General features: G+C 32.8%; 1 protein-coding gene across 3 annotated transcripts; it reads left to right on the top strand.

The window, feature by feature from the left end:
• Positions 1-5,381: 5,381 nt before the first annotated feature.
• Positions 5,382-19,538, top strand: LOC119370743 (aspartate--tRNA ligase 2, cytoplasmic-like). 3 transcript variants are annotated; one of them, XM_089725738.1, is made up of 7 exons: positions 5,539-5,977; positions 14,660-14,710; positions 16,789-16,842; positions 17,717-17,796; positions 17,890-18,005; positions 18,240-18,354; positions 19,142-19,538. In XM_089725738.1, exons 3-7 carry the CDS (start codon positions 16,834-16,836, stop codon positions 19,266-19,268), a joined length of 447 nt encoding a protein of 148 aa, XP_089581864.1. In that variant the 5' UTR covers positions 5,539-5,977; positions 14,660-14,710; positions 16,789-16,833; the 3' UTR covers positions 19,269-19,538. The 3 variants fall into 3 exon arrangements, 2 of the variants coding, with proteins under 2 accessions (XP_089581864.1, XP_089581863.1); XM_089725737.1 differs by lacking the exons at positions 5,539-5,977; positions 14,660-14,710 and adding an exon at positions 16,212-16,615; XR_016322485.1 differs by lacking the exons at positions 14,660-14,710; positions 16,789-16,842; positions 17,717-17,796; ... (1 more) ...; positions 18,240-18,354; positions 19,142-19,538 and adding an exon at positions 7,739-7,910 and having other exon boundaries at positions 5,382-5,977.
• Positions 19,539-19,823: the final 285 nt, after the last annotated feature.

Here is a 19,823-nt window from a genome sequence, read left to right as displayed (position 1 = left end):
TTTATATGAAAATAAGTATATAAAATAAAAATAATATTAATAAAATTATTGCATTTATTTAATGATAAATATATGTTTAACTTGAATATCTCTCCTTAATAGTAAAAAAATATATTAAAATAAAAGATTTAAAATATTAAAATAAAAATACAATAATAAGAAAATATTTTTCTGAAATATATAAATTTTTTAAATAGTTTTAGTCAAATTTGATAAAATAAATAAGTTAAATAAATAAAAATTAAAAAATTGACTTTGTAGAAGAAGAAGAGTAGTTTTATTGTACAAAGTTTGATTGTTTAGTTCCGTGGAATTCATTTGGAAATTCCATCCATTTTTGTCAAATTTGGTGTAATTATATTCAATTTCATAAAACTAAATCCCTAGAATTGAAATCTATATTTTTTTATTCCAAACAGAAAAATATGTGGAATTCATTTTCCAAACAAGAGGTAATATAAATATTCCCTCAATCCCAAAATATAAGTTGTTTAAAGTTTTTACAAAAAAATTAAGAAAATAATTAACTCTCCTAGATTATAATAAAACTAAGAGTAATTTGATTAAATTATCCGTTATCTTAAACCAATAGCCACTTGTGAATAGTCATCATTTACCGTAAATAAGTCATCATTCACTTGTGAATAGCCGTTAAAAAAATATCACTTGTGAAAATATTTATTACATTTAATGTAAAATACTCATACGACTTTTATTTTGAGACAAAATAATAAGCTAAAAATAACTTATAATTTGGAACAAAAATAACAGTTTAAAAAAAGGGAAAAGAAATGATTCAATGATTTACAAAAATTGTTAACACATACAGATATCGAAGAATAATACAGTTTTCAAATTTAACTTTGATTGACAGTGAGATTACTACCTCTATTCATAATACTTGTCACATTTAAAATTTCAATGTCTCTTAAGAAAACCATTTTATCTAAATTACAATAAATTATTAAGTAAATTAACTATATTACCCTTCATTTAATATTAATTCTCTAAGAAAACTATTAAATTAAAGTAATAATTACTGATCATATACAAATGGTTAATATGAAGAAAAAAAAGATTTATTGTTCCTTGAAACCACAAATGTGATAAGTATTTTAGAATAAATTATTTTTCAAATGTGACAAGTATTATGAAACAGATGTAATATTATAATTTTCTAAAATGATATATAAATTAAATTAAAAAAAAAATATTTTCTTAAGTGACTTTGTTTAAGGCTCTTGAATGACACTTAAAATAAAACAAAGAGAATATATTATTTATAAAAATATTATCTCTAAACACTATATATTATATAAAATAATTACTTTTTAGTTCCTTTGGTTGAGTGCGAATAACTATTTAGTTGTTGTGTTTCAAAAGTATATTACTTGCTCCCCGTATTTTTGGACCGCTGAATAAATAAATCCTTCAAAAATGTATACTTCATGATATTAAATGTCTATAAAAAAGAACACAATACCCTTTATCCTACATTTATAATTCATTTAATAACATAATACTTTTAGTTTTTTTAATAATATAAATTAATTATTTATATTATTAACAAATAATTTTTACATAAAGAAGTATACTGAATAGCATAATCTACTGTTAATAATACAGAATATATAATAATCATTGTAAATAGGAGTATTATAGGATATAAAATAATAAAATATGAAATAATCCAAATTAGTACAGAGTATATAATAATCATTGTAAATTGGAGTATTATAGGATATATAATAATAAAACGAGAAGGACAACATCCAAATTAGTGTTAAACAAGCAAACTTACCCGCGCTTGCTGCGGATTAAAATTAATTTTATCGATATAATCACTAATTTTATTGATATAATTACTATTTATTGTTTACTCAAATTTTTATATATTTTTTCACTGAAAAAAAAAATATTCATTTCATAGATTTTTTTTTGTTTCACTATTTCTTATTGTAAAAATTACTAAATTTTTTACAAAAGATTCATTTTTATACCTTTAGATTTTGAAGTTTTTCCTTTCAAAGAAAAAGCTTTTGGTATTCTAACTATAAAAAATAATTTGAGCTACTTAGTCACAATTTTTTCCATTTATTTTAGTTTTATGATCGAAGAAATACACAGAATGGATAGAAATTCAAAGAAATTAGTGCTAAGCAAGTATTATAATTTGCTTAAGAATGCTGATAAAAAAGAATTGATAACAACAAAGAAATCACTTAAAACAGCTAAAAGTAGAAATATATAGGAGGAGATGGACGTGAATCTTGTGGTCAAGGAAAGCATGATCAAAAGCTAGATGATGAGTCATGTGAACACAGTCTATGATATCCCCATCTAGACTCTGCATAGCCATGGAAAAAAAAAAAAAAACGATATCCAGAATTATAAAGCAAAAGTTTTTCGTTCAAATAAATTATGAAATCATGTTTATGGTAATGAGTGATCTTGATGTCTTCAACAATGTACAAACCAAAAATATCAGATTTAAAAAAAAAAAGCAGAAGAATAAAATAAATAATGGGAGCTGTAATTAGCATTTCAGTTCTGTTTGACTGTATTGAAAACACATATTTTAGTTGCCTTCTTAATCTCTTCAATAACTACCCAAAAAGAAATAATTGCAGGGAGAGAGATAGAGAGAGGAGAGGAAGGTAACAATCAGAGAATCATTGATTCTTTAGAAATCTAAATTTTTAGCTAAAGATAAAAAAAAAAAAAAAAAAAAAAAAAAAAATTGATGGACATTATAGAACAAAAAAAAAGTTGAAGGAATACCCATTTGATTGATGAGAAAATGTAGGAAATCAAAAGAATATGAAATCAAATTTAAAATATTTATTATTTGAACTATAACTTCAAAAAACCAAAACAAATTTACCATATAAACACTTCCAGTGGAACCACTGTCAGGCTTAAAACCTTTTGGCAACCAAAATCCAACAAAAAAACAATGATATCCAATGTCAAAACAAACTTTCTTTCACTTTTCTCCAGTTTCTTAGAAACCAAATACGCTTTAGAGAAAGGGAGAAAATATCTCAATGCTCTTAACAGCTGGTTTGCTCTTATGAGAAAACCTGGATTGTGATAATCAAAGAAACAAAGAATGCACTATGCTTCTTAAATATCGCAACAATAGTAACAACATGAATGGCATAAACACTGCCAACTCTAGAGTTAGCAAAGATAGCATACACTAAAGAAATATAAAAGAGAAAGCAAAAGATGCAGCAACCCATATTGTCAAGGACCTTATGTTTCATTATTTAAAGCACTAAAAATTTCATCTTTTTTAATTTTGTTTTCTACATCAGCACTTATTGTTTTGTTTTTGGGGAGGCACGAAACTGCTGCTGCTCCTAATTTCTGCAGTTCAGGTAACATGTTTCATTTTTTCTATTTTGTTTAATTATAAAATCTGAATAGCTTTTTATTTCTTCTTCTTATTTTATGTGTAATGCCAAGAAGCTATCCAAAGTAAACAAACAAAGTAATTATGCCTTTTATGCATGATTCCACGAAAGAAGGAGACCACTGAGCTCAGTAATTGAAATCTCTAGGCATGATTTGTGTAAACTTTGTATAACTTGTTGCCAAACTACCCAATTAGAAGAAATAACAGATCTAATTATCTCCAATCATAAAAAGCTCAAGGAAAAGATCTTCAATAGCCAAATAAAACAGACTTTCACTATAAATATCAAATCCTGAAACAGAAATCCATAAAACAAACATACACTCATAATTTCAAACCATAACAAATAATTTAGATAATTAAAACCCTGAATACTAAAATTTAGGTCTAAGCTTCGTTAATGTGAGTTCAAGATCAAAATTCTCCCAATTCTAGACCATCAAATGCATCGAGATACAGCAAAGAAAAATTAAATATAAGTATTCAAAGAATCTAATTAACTCATAATCAATGAATATGAACATATTGAGGATATGCAGTAATTTCAAATATAAAATGCAGCAAGAAATCTAGAGATGAGTTTCATGCAAAGCAAAAGACAAAAAAAAATTGATTTCTCTAATTTCAATTTCATTGTGAAAAGAAGGAAAAGCCGAAATCTCTGCCCCAAGTGTTTTTAAGTTTATTACAAAAGAAAAGAAGAGAAGGTGAAGTCGGCAAGGAAAAAGGAAGAGATTGTGATCGGTGGAATTTAGAGAATGTGAAGTAGCGTTTTGTCTGTAAATAACCGATACAAAGAAGAAGGGTAAAATGGGAATTGTAAAAAAAAGACTTGATTAAATTGGTATAACACTATTCTATGAACAGTGATTTTGGGTTTTATTTTAGTATATATATAATTTGTCCCTTTAGAATTGCTCTTACTGTGCCCCGGAGCTCAATAATATTAATTAATTGTTGGAAAAATAATTATTTAGTCTCTTAAGTTTATCATAATTATTTAAGTAATATCCGATATTTAATATAATGTTAAACTCATCTCTTACTTTTAGCTCGGTTTTATTAAAAGATCTCTATATCCAAATTATACTGTTTTAGATGTTAAAATCATATAAAAAGACCAAAACACCCCTTGTGCGACCTGGACCACTATGAGATTGCAATTGAGGGAAACCGATAAATCTTATTCTTCTCCCAAGTCCCAAACGTAAACTTCACACTCAAAAAATCCTTTTGAGTTGCTGGTACATCCATTGAAGCATTTTTAATTTTATTTCCGAGACATGCGGAGAACTAGTTAAATGAGAAGATTTATTTTATAGCTTGTAATAGGAATCCTGATATCAAAATAACTTATCTACTATATAGATTTATTATTACAAGGATTAATATCGGAACTCTATATATCTTAACTCATTAAAAATTTTAAGGACTAAATATTTTATTCTAATAACAAAATTATTAATATTTAAACAATGAGTATATATGAATAACATACATTGTTCAACTTAAAAATTAAACTAGTATGTATAAGTAAAATAAATAGAAAAACACCAGAATAAATAAAAAATAATTATAATTTAATTTAATAATACTGAATATCCCTATTTTAATTGGCTATAAAAAAAAGAAATTGTATGATACATTATTCTAGAGCACTAAAAAAAAAAAACAGGATTTTGCGACCGATAAAATGCCAAAAATCAGTCGCTAATTGAAATTAGCGACCGAAAGATATCGGTCGCAAAAATGCTCATCGCAAACTCCTTTGCGACCGATTTTTTCGTCGGTCACCAATTAGCGACCGATAAAATCGGTCGCAAAATTGAAAAATCGGTCGCAAATTTTGGTCGTGTTTTCATTTGGAAACGCTATCGCAAATTGAAATAACTCGATTTTTTATTTTCAAAAATTATCCAATTAAATTTAATGAACCGACAGCTCAGAAATTAATATTAATATTTTAATGCAAATACTGTGAGAAACCGAATCGAAAACCGATTGAAAAAGTCGAAAATCAGTTGAAAATTGAAGATTTGGGCCGAATATAAAACCGAACCGAACCAATTCGACCCAAACCATCTAGAAGCTCTTCTCCCTCTATATCCAGCGTGCGCATCCTTTCTCACCCATTCACTAAGCCTCCGACCACCGCATAGACCAGCGCCACTACCCTCCTCTCCTCTCTTCTTCTTCTTCTTCTTCTTCTTTCCCTTTTCTTCTTGCTTGTGACTGCGTCTGCGTCTGCGTCGAGTCTAGCCACCACCAACAGGTGCGATCCTCCACAGATCACCACCGCACGCCGCCTCCGCCCCCTGTTAAGCCAGTTGCAGCCGCACGCAGTTCCAGCGCAACACCAGATCGCGCCGTTGCTGCTCCTCCGACCGGTCCAGCCAGTGTAGGTCGAACGGATGTCCATCACAGCTACGCCGCCAATCGTTTCTCCGCCGGATCGCTCGCCACCGTCGCCGATCGCCACCACTCCACGTCACAGCAGCTCTGCCGCTGCACCAGTGCATCTCCGGCCACCGCTTGACAGTCTTCGATCCGACACGCGTAAGAATTCCCGATCTATTGAAAATTAGACAAAAGATTATATTTTGGGGCAACAAAATTAATGTTAATAATTTTAGTTACTTAAATTAATTTTATTATTGAAGTTAATTAATTTAGTTAATTTAATTTAGTAATTGTGAGTAGTTAAATTAAGTTAATTTAATTTTTAGTATTAATTTATAATATAAATGTTGATTCAATTAAAATCCTTTGATTAATTTATTGAGGAATTTTGATAATAATATTATGAATGAAATGAAATGAGGAATTGAGAATTAAATGTAATGTTGATATTGATATTTGGATGGAGGATGAGAAAATTGAATTGATTGATTGCCCGATGGATGGACTATGTGGTTTGGAGTTATTAGATAAATTGTTGATATTTTATCAGGTGGATAGTCCAATTTTTAGGGGTGATACTGCCGAAATTTCGGTAGAAAATAAAATTTATTTTAGAAATTAAATTACTTATAGAGATTAAATTATTCATAGAAATTAAAAATATAGAATAAGATTATGACAGTAATAAATAAACAAATAAATAAATAAACAAGAGAAACGAATTTATATATAGTTCAGTAAATTAAATACCGACTAAAGTTATTAACGTTATGAATATTATATGATCAATCGTATTATCATTATTAATATTATTATTATTAATCATATTAATATTTTGATTAGTATTATCATAAAATATTAATTACCGAATAACTAGACGTTTTACTTAATGAATAAATTAGAAGAAATAAATCAAATAAAGATGCACTATAGATATACAGTTTAGTTTGATAAGTTAGTGAACCGATGGGTAACGAAAACAAATAAATGAATGTAAACTGCATTTCCCAAATTAGAATTCTTATGTAGAATTTTCTTATTATATAGATGCTTATAAAGTTTCGGACTGTGAAGACAAAGGCTAGAAGCGCACAATAAGAAAGGCAGTCCTTTTAAGGACAACAAAAACAGTGAATAGTGTTAGATAATTCGCCTCATCCGCCTGCATTCATGCATTCACGGCTAAATGTTATCATGCATTATTGCCATATTGTGACGCACTATTTGTTGATATTAAATATTGCTTGATTACTTGTGATGTGATATTGTTGTGCCTTGTTTATGTGGAATTGGGATGAAGTGGGTCACCATGGGTTTGTGAGACCGTTACCGTTATATGGATCCTGATTAGCCGGGTAAATGGGAGATCGGCGCCCTCGTGTGCACCTACCGTTACCATTACCGAAAACCACAGAATGGCTTCTTGTTGTTGGTACCTGATAATCTATATTTGATTGAAGCCCGTAGGGTGGCCTCCTGTTGTGAGCACTTGATGATCTAGATTGGATGGAGACCACCGGGTTGCCTCCTGTTGGCATTTTTAAAAAAAAAAAAAAGAGAGAGAGAGACTGGAAAAATAATCAGAGGACCGGCAGTGTGAGGCTTATACCGGTCAGCCAGAATAGGGGATTGGCTCCCTGGTGCACATGTGAGTGGATGGGCCATGTGGGAGGACGGCTCATCGGGTTTAGGTGACTCCACTGACTAATTTCCACATGATATGATTATATGAAGGTGATAATACTTGTGATTGCTGTTGTATTGTCATTTGTATGACAAACTGCATGATCATATAATTAATCGGTGACCAGATAAAAAAAAAATATTTTAGTATCTGTGTGATTGTGTGGGGTGAGAGGGTTATCTAACCCTACTCATTGAGTTTGGCGCTCACCCCTGCCTACTATTTTTTTCCAGGTAATAGAAAGAAAGGAAAGCCCTATGGAGTTGAAACACTTATCATAGAAGACTGTTAATGATAGAAATAAATATGTAAATGTAAAGGTAGAGTTCTGCAATTGTATTCCAGTTGGGTTGTAAATGCATAATGAAAGTCCAGATTTAATATATGAACTGTATTTTGGATGCATATGTATAATAAGTTAATGGGCCTGAATCCATAATTATGAATAGAATGTGGAATTTAAATAAGTTAGGCTTACTATGGGCTTCGGGGGCCTTAAGCCCACCCAGATCCTAGTGCCGGTCCGGTCCATGGAAATGGGTCGTGACACAAATTGGTCGCAGAAAAAGTCTGTCGCAATTATGAAATTCGGTCACAAATTGTAAATTTAAAATTTTATTTTTTGTTAGCAAATCGATCGTAAAATTGAAAAAATAAAAAAAATAAATATTATTATGAAACCATAATTTTTTCGCACCTGTGAAAATTGACATATATATATATATATATATATATATATCACAAACGCAATTCAAGATCAATATAAAAATGTAATTGTTATTGTACTGAACAAAATGTTAAAAAACAAATGAAAAACTAAAAAGGTCTAAAATCAAATCTACGCGGTTGCTCATCTGCACGATCCGATGTCGAATCGCCGGGAGGAGTATCTGCTGGATGTGCTGTAGTGCCGAGAGGGGTGACCAAGGTATTGTCTGCAGTATCGAGATCAGGAGACGGATGTGGCTACTGCTGAGATGTCGAAACATTTCGATTTGTAGCAGGCGCAGGATCAGAGGAAGAAGTACCAGCACTGGACAGTCGCATCACATGCGCTCTAAGTTCTGCAATTTGTCTCTGCTGATCATCAACACGAGCCTGTAATTCAATAAACTCCTCGGTAGTGTGCTCGGGCTATGGTCATGCACTGGGTGCAGAAGCGTGAGATGCTGAGCCGCAGTAAAACTGTGATGCCTAAGACCCGATGCCGTATACCTTCCTCTTCTTCTCGCCCCCCCCATACTCTCGAGATAAAGTGCTACCTCGTCAATTCTTGACTCAGCTTCAGATTCATCAGTCTGAGAAGAAACAAGACGCTCCCGAGCTGTAGTATAGTTCTCCTGAAAACAAAAAATTAATTAATCAATGCAATTGCAAGCTTTATTATACTGAACTTTGTACATCTTCACAACAAGCTTTATTATTCATTGTTACTTACATTGACGCTCACCGCACGTCTGTTGACAAACGTATTAAGATCGTGGTCCTTCGTGTGAGTGTATGTAAACACCTCAATCGGTGTTGGCTCACGACCTAATTCTTTAGCCTGTAATGAAGTTTTATGCATGATATATTAATATATATAGTACCCTTTCATTAAACATTAGTTTCATATACTGTGACTAGTTCACTTACTAATAATTGAGCTGTCTCTATAGCAGATATTGATCCGCCTGTGTGTCGAGAAGGTCCTGCTCCATCACCACCAGTCTCACTGCGCCTGTTTTGTGAAAATATCTCCTGCTTTCTCTTGAATGCAGGATCCTCCCAAACCTTTTGCCAGCTCTCCCATATCTCCTGAGACACGCACTACTGCTTCTTACCGCTTCTTCTCATCCTATAGGTGAAGTCAGCATATCGATCAGCGCATAACTTCTCCCAGGCCACTTTCAGCATAGCCGTAATGGCCTCGTCCCATATGAAATGTTTCTGCAAAAAATGAAAAATAGCGTTTCAATACTAAGGAGGTATCTTGATGAATTGTAAACATTGAATGATGATATAACTTAAACCAAGCGTACCTGAAACTCCTCTTAATAAAAGTCTCTCGCCTCTCGTAGTACGGCATCCCATGTGCATCCTTCTTTATGCAGCTGTAGCTTGATTATCCTCATAATTTGCCTCGATGCTCGAGAAGATGGATATATACTGAGAAAAAAAACAGAAGTCAAATATAATTAGATGAAAGCATCACAATTTGAATAAAATATGCCTTTGGAAAAAGTGAATAAGTACTTACTGTTCCACTACTAAACTGAGGCTGATACGTGGATCTGATGAAGCTGCAAAAGAAGTGACAAATGCTATAAATGCAGATAATTAATATATAATTAAAATGACAGTAATGACATTTATGATTACCTTGCACAGTAGGTGACTGTGCAACTGGTGGAGACTGTACTGGTCCAGAAACGGGGGTAGAAGAGGAAGGAATAAAAGGAAGTGATGGCGGCAGTACTGGTCGCTGAGCAGAGGATGAAGCCCCAGACGTACCTGAAGAAGGATGTGATGGCGACAGTATTGGTCGCTGAGCAGAGGATGATGCCCCAGACGTACCTGAAGAAGAAGGAGGGATAGACCCTCCTCATCCATGGGCACTGCGTCCTGGGCCTCGACCTCCACGCGAACCACTGCCGGACATGTCTGAATCAAACGCTCTGCCTCTAGCCATCTGTACTGCAGATATCAGAACCTAGATAAAATGAATTTATACAATTATATGAATTGTAGAACATGTGGTAAATATGAGTAAAGAAAGTTAATAACATTGAAATTCTTCATTAATAATATTAATTAGATATACATTTATCAATTTGTAATAGTAAAACTGCTCTAAGTATTAAGTGTCTTCAATATCATCTGCTTCCTCCTCCTCTTCATCATCTTCTTCTTCTTTATATTCGTCTTCCGAGGTACCCATGATGATTTAATTTTCTTCCTCTTCATCATCCGATGCTCTTATTTCAACATAAGATCGGCTTTCATCATCCAATCTATCCGTTAAATCTTCAACAACTTGCATCGGTTGCGTATCAACCCTAACTTCTTGAAATTGCTCTGATACTGCGAGTGAAGCAGATTGTTTGATTTCAAGTGCATGAACAACTGATCTAGCCTTAATTTTACACACTGCCATCCAATCGCAACGATCTCGTTTAAACGATGGATATGGGACATAGTACACCTGTGCAGCTTGCATTGCCAACACAAAAGGTTCATACTTTGTATATCTTCTTCTTTGATTAATATCTACCAGATTATACTTAGGATGAACCTTCGTGCCAACGTTTGGCGTAGGATCAAACCATTTACATTTGAATAAGATTGTGCACTTCATTGGTAGGCCTGGATATTCTAACTCCAAAACCTCAACCAATTTCCCATAAAAATCGTTTGACACGTCACTGTAATTTGATCCCTTTATGCAAACACTGCTGTTCATTGTCTTTTTGCTTCTCCCATAACCCTCAGTGTAAAAATTGTAACCATTTACAAAGTAGCCAGAGTAGGCATTAGCAACCGGTAAAAGTCCCTTTAATGAATCTGTTACCAATATCGATTCCCGAGCTTCGAGCCTATGGGAAATAGTAAAGGCAGGAGTGAGATTTAATAAATGTACATTCCATGTTGTGTACATTGAAAGTAACTTACATAATATTTGAACCGTTCTGCAAATTCGGAGTCCAACTTTGCATCAACTGCAGTATCAGTCAAATTGGGATTTTGAAGCCGCAAAAGATTGATATATTTCCTATTTATCAATGAACCAAATTAGCATAAGTATGATTTAACTACGGCCCACGCCAGATCTAGACTGTCTACAATATGTATACTTACTATACAAATGGTGTAATCTCTTCGCAATTCAATAAAATATAGGTTTGAGCCGCTCGTATCTCTACATCAGTCAATCGTCTTTTTTTTTTTTTTTTTTTACCAATCGTACGCCCAGGATGGGTGAAAATTGTTAGATTTCCTTCAAACTCAGATTGTATTCGATCTCCTCCGTCATCGTTACGTGGCACTCTCTGATGCTTGGTGAAAACATGTTGGTCAAAGTAGTGTGAACAGAATGTGGAAGCTTCTTCCACCAAATATGCATTGCAAATTGATCCCTCGACCTTTGCCTTATTGCGCACATTCTTTTTAATTTTCTGCAGGTGTCTGTCATTGTACAATGCTAATATGTAAGTATGAGTTCAAATAAATGATGTAATGATTAGAATGGGATGTTAGTGATTCACCTCTCAAATGGATACATCCATCGATATTGAACCGGTCCTGATACACGACATTCATAGGGCAAATGAACCGGCAGATGTTCCATAGAATCAAAGAAGCCGGGTGGAAAAATTCGCTCCAATTTGCACATCACTACTGGGATTTCTCGCGCTAACTGGTCCATATCATCATATCGGATAACAGTCATCGTCAATTCCTTGAAAAAGAGACTCAATTCTGTTATTACTTCCCAAATTTTTCCTGGTAATAATTCCCGGAATGCCACAGGGATCAATCTTTGCATGAAAACAGGACAGTCATGGCTTTTCATGCCAAACAATCTGTACTTCCTCATGTCCACACGTCTACCCATATTTGAACAGTATCCATCTGGAAACCTTAATGATCGTACCCATTCGCACAATAATTGCCTTTGGGGTTTATCTAAACAATGACATGCCTTCGGAAACTTACCAGTAAGTACATATTGCTCGAGTTCTGGTCGACGACAAATTTCCTTCATGTCTGATCTCGCTTTTGCATTATCCTTGGTTTTCCCTTCAATGTTCATGACAGTGTTGAACAGATTTTCAAACACATTTTTTTCTATGTGCATCACATCAAGGTTATGACGGATAAGAAGTGAACTCCAGTGTGGCAAATCCCAGAAGATGCTTCGCTTTTTCCACCCGCTATTCCTACCAATTCTTGCATTTGCCTCATCTGCACCTAACTCTGTAACTTTCATAAGCCCCAGATCTTCAATTTCTTGTAATATTTCAGCTCCAGACTTCACAGGCAGAGGGGGTTCAACAATAGTCGTGTTCTTTCTAAAGCATTGTCGATTTCTCCTCCAAGGGTGAGATTCTAGTAAGAATTTGCGATGACAATCAAACCAACATTGTTTACCTCCATTCTTTAGTGTAAATGCATTAGTGTTTTCCATTCAATGAGGACAAGCCAATTTGCTACCGTACTCCACCCAGATAACATTCCAAATGCTGGAAAATCACTGATGGTCCAAAGCAAAGCAGTTCGCATTATGAAATTCTGATTGGTTGAAATATCGAATGTTTCAACCCCATATTCCCATAAATAATTAAGTTCGGCAATCAAAGGCTGCAGAAACACATCAATTTTCTGTTTCAGATTAGTAGGGCCAGGAACAGTAACACACAAAAACATATATTCATCCTTCATACACATTAACGGTGGTAGATTATATGGTGTGACAATGACAGGCCATGATGAATATTGTTGTCCTGATTGGCCAAACGGCTAAAACCCATCAGTACAAAGCCCCAATCTCACGTTTCTCATATCAGCAGCAAACACAGGATGAGTGTTATCAAAATGTTTCCATGCTCCAGAGTCTGACGGATGAGTCATTATACCATCCTCATATTCATGCAAAGCATGCCATGTCATGTGTTCAGCTGTCACCTTAGATGCATATAACCTTTGAAGGCGAGGAACAAGAGGAAAATAATACATCTTCTTGAAAGCCTTCTCTCTTTGTACTCTACCAGTCCTTTGATCCCGCCTTTGATATCTTGGAAGATTATAAAACTTGCAGTATCTGAATTCCGAGTCAACACCCCAGAATATCATACAATTATTACAACAACAATCAATCTTTTCTACGGGTAGTCCCAATCCCCGAACTAATTTTTTTGTCCGATAAAAATTATCAACCATTGAATGGCCTTCAGGCAACATTTCCTTTGCTAACTGCACAAAATCATCATAACACCTTTCTGAAAAATGGTGATCTGCTTTCATATGTAGTAATCGTGCCACAATAGATAGAACTGAATGATTCTTGCATCCAGGCCACAGTTCACTGTTAGCTGCACTTAGCATGTCAAACAATTGTTGTGCTGCTACATTTGGCGATTCCTCTATATTATCCCAATGACATTCTACTCTACTCGCATCGATTACCATATCATTGCATTGATTACCATACAGAAATTGATAAGGCTGACCTTCTAAACTTACCGAAATAAAGTGTCCTGACCCACTGACAACTCGAGGTTCACCATGATGTATCCATTCTTAATAATTTTCCACGAACCCATATTTGCACAATTGAAGTTTCACTGTATCGATGTCTAAGAAGGCTCTATTTCGACACTTCTTGTGATTACATGGACACCTCAACTTATTACCATCCATAAAACTAGGATTACCAACTACAAACTGTATAAACGCCTCCAATCCTTGCAGAATCTCTTGTCTTAATATCCCATTGACCTCGAACCTCCAGTACATCCAATCTCGATTAGGTCGCATTTTTTTTACCTAATTAACACTGTGTTTATAAAGGGCAAATTATATGTAATTGCATTAGTCTAAACCATCCTTAAAACATGCCACAATGTAATGTTCAATTTACACTTCTAACTTACTAAGGTTATTTCTATAATAAGGGTAACTATATATAAATGTAAAATCACTAAGTTCATTTATTCACTAAGTTCATTTAATACCTTTACCCTAGCTAATAAAGGTAAGTGTACTAATAACATATTGATTTTTTTGGAAAAAAATTCGGCAGCACTTCGGCACAACACAATCAAATCTCCAATATAAAGACACTTCAATAAACACTTCTATATCATACCAACATTCTCCAAAGGCAAAATGGCCACTACTAGGCCTCCAACCCAAACGCATCATTCATTAAAAAAAAATAATTAAGAATAATAACAACAATAATAACAAAAATAAAATGCATTATTTCATAATTATAAAAAAGAGTAATTTTAATTACATGTATCATAACAATTAGCTTCGATCTATTATTGCTATTCTGTATCATGTATCATGTGGCAAAGTTATAACTTATATTTGGACTAGTTTTTTTTTTTTTTTTTTTTTTTTTTTTACTAAAATATCCTTATAGTGATTTTGAGTTTTTGTGTTTTTAGAGGGTAATAGCTCGAAGCCTAAAACAAAGGAGCCTATTACGACCTAATTGTGTAAGCAATCTACATTCTTTTTTCCCAAATTTGGTACTTTATAGTTTTTGTGTGATTTTTCATATTATGTGTGTAAATGTTTTATTTTAGTGAAATTAAGTACTTAAATGAGTTTAACTATGTTGTAAATATGTGAATTCACCCTTGGTATAAATTATATGCATTTGATGTAAAAAGTCCTTAGGAGGCCGAACCTCCACCGGGGATTTCCTTTGATTTTATGCCTTGTTTTCTTATTTTAAGGCTTTGTTATTTTGGTTTTTGAGATGTTAGTATGATATGTACCTTTGTTTGAATTTAAAATGTTTGATTCTGTTATTCCTTGTGCTGGCCGAACCACCCTCTAAGGGATCTTAATATTTTATTGATTATATTGGTGATTTAAGTGTTTAAACATGTTAATGGATGGATTAAGATGCTTAATGTTATGAAAATGAAATTTCAGGACTTGATTTATAAGAAATCACAAGAGGCCAAACCTCAGCCAAAATGATAATTTAATTAATTTAAAATTTTAAAAGAAATTAATTAAGGAATAAAGGACTAAAATTCAAATTTAATTAAAGGACTTGAGAACTTAGATGGAAATTAGGTACCGTTGCAAAATTTGGGCCTAAACATGGACCTAGTGGACAAATTCAAGGACTAATGACTTAATGAGACTTATTTGAGGACCTATGGACAAATTAGTGGACCAATTGGATTAATTTGACTAATTAACTTAATTAAGGTCTAGATTGAAGGACTTAGTAAAATTAGAGACCTAATTAAATAAATTGTGAATCTATAGGTCAAAATGGTTAATTAATTAATTAGGTGAATTAGAGGACTTAATGTAATATTGAAATTCTCATGTACCTAATATTACATGAGAAATATATGAAAAATGTGGATTATATATATTATGTCGTGATTAGAGTTTTATTTACCATTTTCGAGTACACCTACAAAGAAATAAAATATTTTTTACTAAAATAACAATAACAATAATAATAATAATAATAATAACAATAACAATAACAATAACAATAACAATAATAATAATAATAATAATAATAATAATAATAACAACAATAACAATAATAATAATAATAATAACAATCACAATAATAATAATAATAATAATAACAACAACAACAACAACAACAATAATAATAATAATAATAATAATAATAATAACAACATGAACAATAATAATAATAATAATAATAATAATAATAATAACAATAATAATAATAATAATAATAATAATAATCATAATAATAATAATAATAATAACAACAGTAACAATAATACTAATAATAATAACAACAACAACAGTAATAATAATAATAATAATAATAATAATAATAATAATAATAATAATAATAATAATAATAATAACAATAATAATAACATGAATAATAATAATAATAATAATAACAGTACCTAAAAATTCCTAATCGCAACTATACAAAACCAACCATAATTTATTATAATAAAATCGCAAAAAAAAAAAAAAAACGAAAAAATAATCGCAAACCACAACTTACCTGAAATTGTTTCCAAACAGCAATTGAGTGACCGGAGTTCCAACAGAGCGGAGCTGGCGGCATCAAGCGGGCTGGAGCGGCGTCAGGAAGAGCTGGAGTGGCGTGGCGAACGGAGGAGAGGAGAGGAGGAGGAGAAGAAAGAAAGAAGAAGGAGGGCGTCTGGCATTTAAAGCCCTAAATTTTGCGACCGACAAATCGGTCGCAAATTTCATTAATATCGGTCGCAAATTTTAACTCTGCGACGTCGTTTTACTTCGCAATAAAATTGCAACCGATTTGCGACTGAAAGTGTCGGTCGCATATAATCGGTCGCCAATCGGTCTCAGAACTTATTCTTAATTTTGAAGCGCGCAATGTTGCGACGGAATTTAAGGTAGTCGCAAATCGGTCGCAAACCGAAAAACAAAATCGCGGGAATTTTAGCACTACAATTAGCGACTGTTTGTCCATAAGTCGCACATCGGTCGCAATTTTGTTACCGATTTTAGTCGGTCTCAATTAATCCCTCATGATAGATCTGATTGTTGACATTTTCTCAATATGCAGTGCCTGCAAAAGACTCTACGACTAAGATTTGAAGAAGGGATCCAAATGCTCAAGGTAAGTGGATAAATAGTTGCACAAATGAACGTGTCCATGCTTTGTGTATTTTACTTATGTTAATTATTTTAATAATACATAGTATCACCATAATCTCCTAAAGAATTGATCTGTGAAAAATGGAGTTAAGGAAAAAATAGCTGGCATATATCTTTCCTACTCTTACTCTGGCGAACATCTTCTGCATGTTTATAGCCTATTTGTTCTACAAATTAACATCATCTAGTACCTCAGAATCACTTCTGAGTATGTCTTTTTATTTTCTTTTTTAGTTTGAAAGTTTTTATTGCTGTTGGGGATTTCTACATTTGGACTTTTCATGTAACGAGCAGAACTTCATTTTTTACTTCTGATTAAATTATTTAATTTCAGTAAATCTATTTTCGTTGCTTCTTCCTCCCTGCCTTGTTTTGGTGGTTTTATATACAGATATTTAGTAAGTTTAGAAATTAAATATCATGTTTATACACGAAACTGATGCAAAATTAGGTTTGGTTGTGTTGATCAATTTGATGGGAGATGCAGATTTCAGATCAGATTGTCTCACAATTCATTAATTATCCATCTCAAATGTCAGTACCAAATTTATCTAGCGTTCTATAGTCATAGATGGACTTGAAACACTTCCCCTGCATTTTGTTTTCCATCTCGAGTATTTTCAATCCATGTCTGTGCTTTGTTTGTTGGAGTGCCTTGATGTATATTTGAGAAATAGTTTGGCTGTGATGGTGCTTGACAAGAATAAAGCATTTGGCAATTAATATAGTTGATCTTTAAATGCGAGATGGTTAATATTCGTTATAAGACCACTGCATTATCACTTGTGCTGGTTGGAAAGTTTTGCAAGTTTTATAGTTGTGCCTTCTTTGTGCAGGAAGCAGGAGTGGAAGTTGATCCTTATGGGGACTTGAATACAGAAGCAGAGAGAAAATTGGGCCAGCTTGTTTTAGAGAAGTAATTAAATATTCTGTGATTTTCCATATTTCCTAAGCATTATTCCCTGCTTTAGAGAAAGCTAATGAGTGGACTATTTGCTTTTCATTATAGGTATGGGACTGAGTTTTACATTCTTCATCGCTATCCATTGGCTGTTAGGCCCTTCTACACCATGCCATGCTATGATGATGCAAAGTACAGCAACTCGTTTGATGTCTTTATTCGAGGTACAGAGAGTTCTTGTGCAGTGTCATTGTTTTATTTATATTTCAAGGTTTTGTTAGATCTGGCATATTGTGATAAATCATAATTTGAGTTTTCCTTTGAAACCCCTTTGAAATATAATTACATGCTTTTGTAAATGGAGTGATCTATTGGTGATGCATGTACTTGCTTTTCCATTTGTAACTTCATCTTATTTGCTTGACGGGATGTTATTTTATTTGTTCATCCATCTTCAGGTGAGGAAATTATTTCTGTGGCTCAACGTATCCATGTACCAGAGTTGTTAGAAGCACGTGCAAAGGCCTGTGGTATTGATGTCAATACAATATCAACATACATTGATGCTTTCAGGTATTCTTTCTTTCATATTTTTCTCTTGATTATTTCAGTTGTGCTGTTGAGTGTTAACTTATTAGAAAATGATGGGCTTATCACTTTTTTGTTCCAGTAGTAAATTTTTGAAAAGTTTGTTTGGTGATATGAAAAGGGAAATTTAAATATTAAAGTGATAATAAGAACATAAATGCTTGAATTTCTATTAAAGTGCTCTAAATTTAAATTTTTAGTGTATATTTAATGCCATTTTTCAAATAAAGTTATTTCTTGTTGTCAGTAAGTCTTGGATGCTTGGGTTCCCTTTTCTTTGAAATTCTCACTGATATGGAAATAGCAATCCCAGTTAGATGGGCATAGACGCTCGTGTTTGCTGTCTTTGTTCATATTGATGCAATTGATTTTCTATATTTGTCCAGTTGGGACTGTTGTTTGGCTTAAATTTAAGAGAAAAGTGGCCTTATTGTGTGTATAACATTGTCAGTGTGGTTAAACCACCAAATGCACCTACTTTGAATTTTTTTTTTTTTACTATTCATGCACTTGGTTGCACAAGATTCAAGTTGAAGCACTTAATAAGTGGGGAACAATGATATACTGATGAAACATTTAGTGGCTGAAGTTAATTAGGCTCTCAAACTAGAAGGGAGTCTGAAAACCTCTTGCAAAATTGTGATTTGAGTGTGGAAAATTCCTCCAAGTGATATATTCAATTTCTTTTCTGGCATTTATAGAATTATAGGCTGAGAGGTATAGGATTTTGCTCTTTACAGATTACATAATCCTATTATCATTCCTCTTGCAGGTATGGTGCGCCTCCTCACGGTGGGTTTGGAGTGGGGTTAGAGCGTGAGGTAATGTTATTCTGCGGTCTAAATAACATTCGCAAAACATCACTTTTCCCTCGCGACCCACTTAGGCTTGCTCCATGATGCGTCTCAGCCGGACTCTGTTTTACAAAGATCAACTTTTTTCCTTCCTCTTGGAAGTTTAGCTTACATAAGTTTAAAAAAAAAAAAATTATATAAAGAGCCTAACTTGAGAAGCTCATTTATTCTCTGTACTGTGAAGGTTTATTTTGGGTATTACCACCTGAATCGGGTGGTATACATACATTTTGCTGCATATACTCAACCTAACTGGCATGATTAATAATTAGTTTTCAACAAAGGACAATTGAGTGATGGGAACCTATTCTGCAAGTTTTTAGCCAATTCAGCGGTAAGGAGTTCTTACGTTGTTTTCTGATTTTCGTTCTTTCGTTTGCTCATCTTTCTACTTTAGTCAATTTAGATATTTTTATCTTTTTATTGAAATTTAGGCTCCATTTGTTTCCAGAAAATAACTTATATTTGGAAAGTATTTTTAAAGAAAAATATTTTTTAAATGATTTATTTTCCGTTGTTTGGTTGCAATTAGAAAATTAGTTAAAAATATTAAAATTTTTAATTCATAAGACCATAAAAATAAAAATACTAATAATATAT

This window comes from Jatropha curcas, chromosome 9, assembly GCF_041381405.1.
Source record: "Jatropha curcas cultivar XTBG-Jc1 chromosome 9, XTBG_Jcur_1.0, whole genome shotgun sequence".
In the NCBI taxonomy this organism is placed as follows: domain Eukaryota; kingdom Viridiplantae; phylum Streptophyta; class Magnoliopsida; order Malpighiales; family Euphorbiaceae; genus Jatropha; species Jatropha curcas.
This window is presented reverse-complemented; position numbering and strand designations above follow the sequence as displayed.

Coding starts and splice junctions, on each gene's coding strand:
- LOC119370743 (XM_089725738.1), top strand. Junction 18,006..18,239: donor GTTTGATGTCTTTATTCGAG/GTACAGAGAGTT, acceptor ATCCATCTTCAG/GTGAGGAAATTATTTCTGTG. Junction 18,355..19,141: donor ACATACATTGATGCTTTCAG/GTATTCTTTCTT, acceptor TTCCTCTTGCAG/GTATGGTGCGCCTCCTCACG.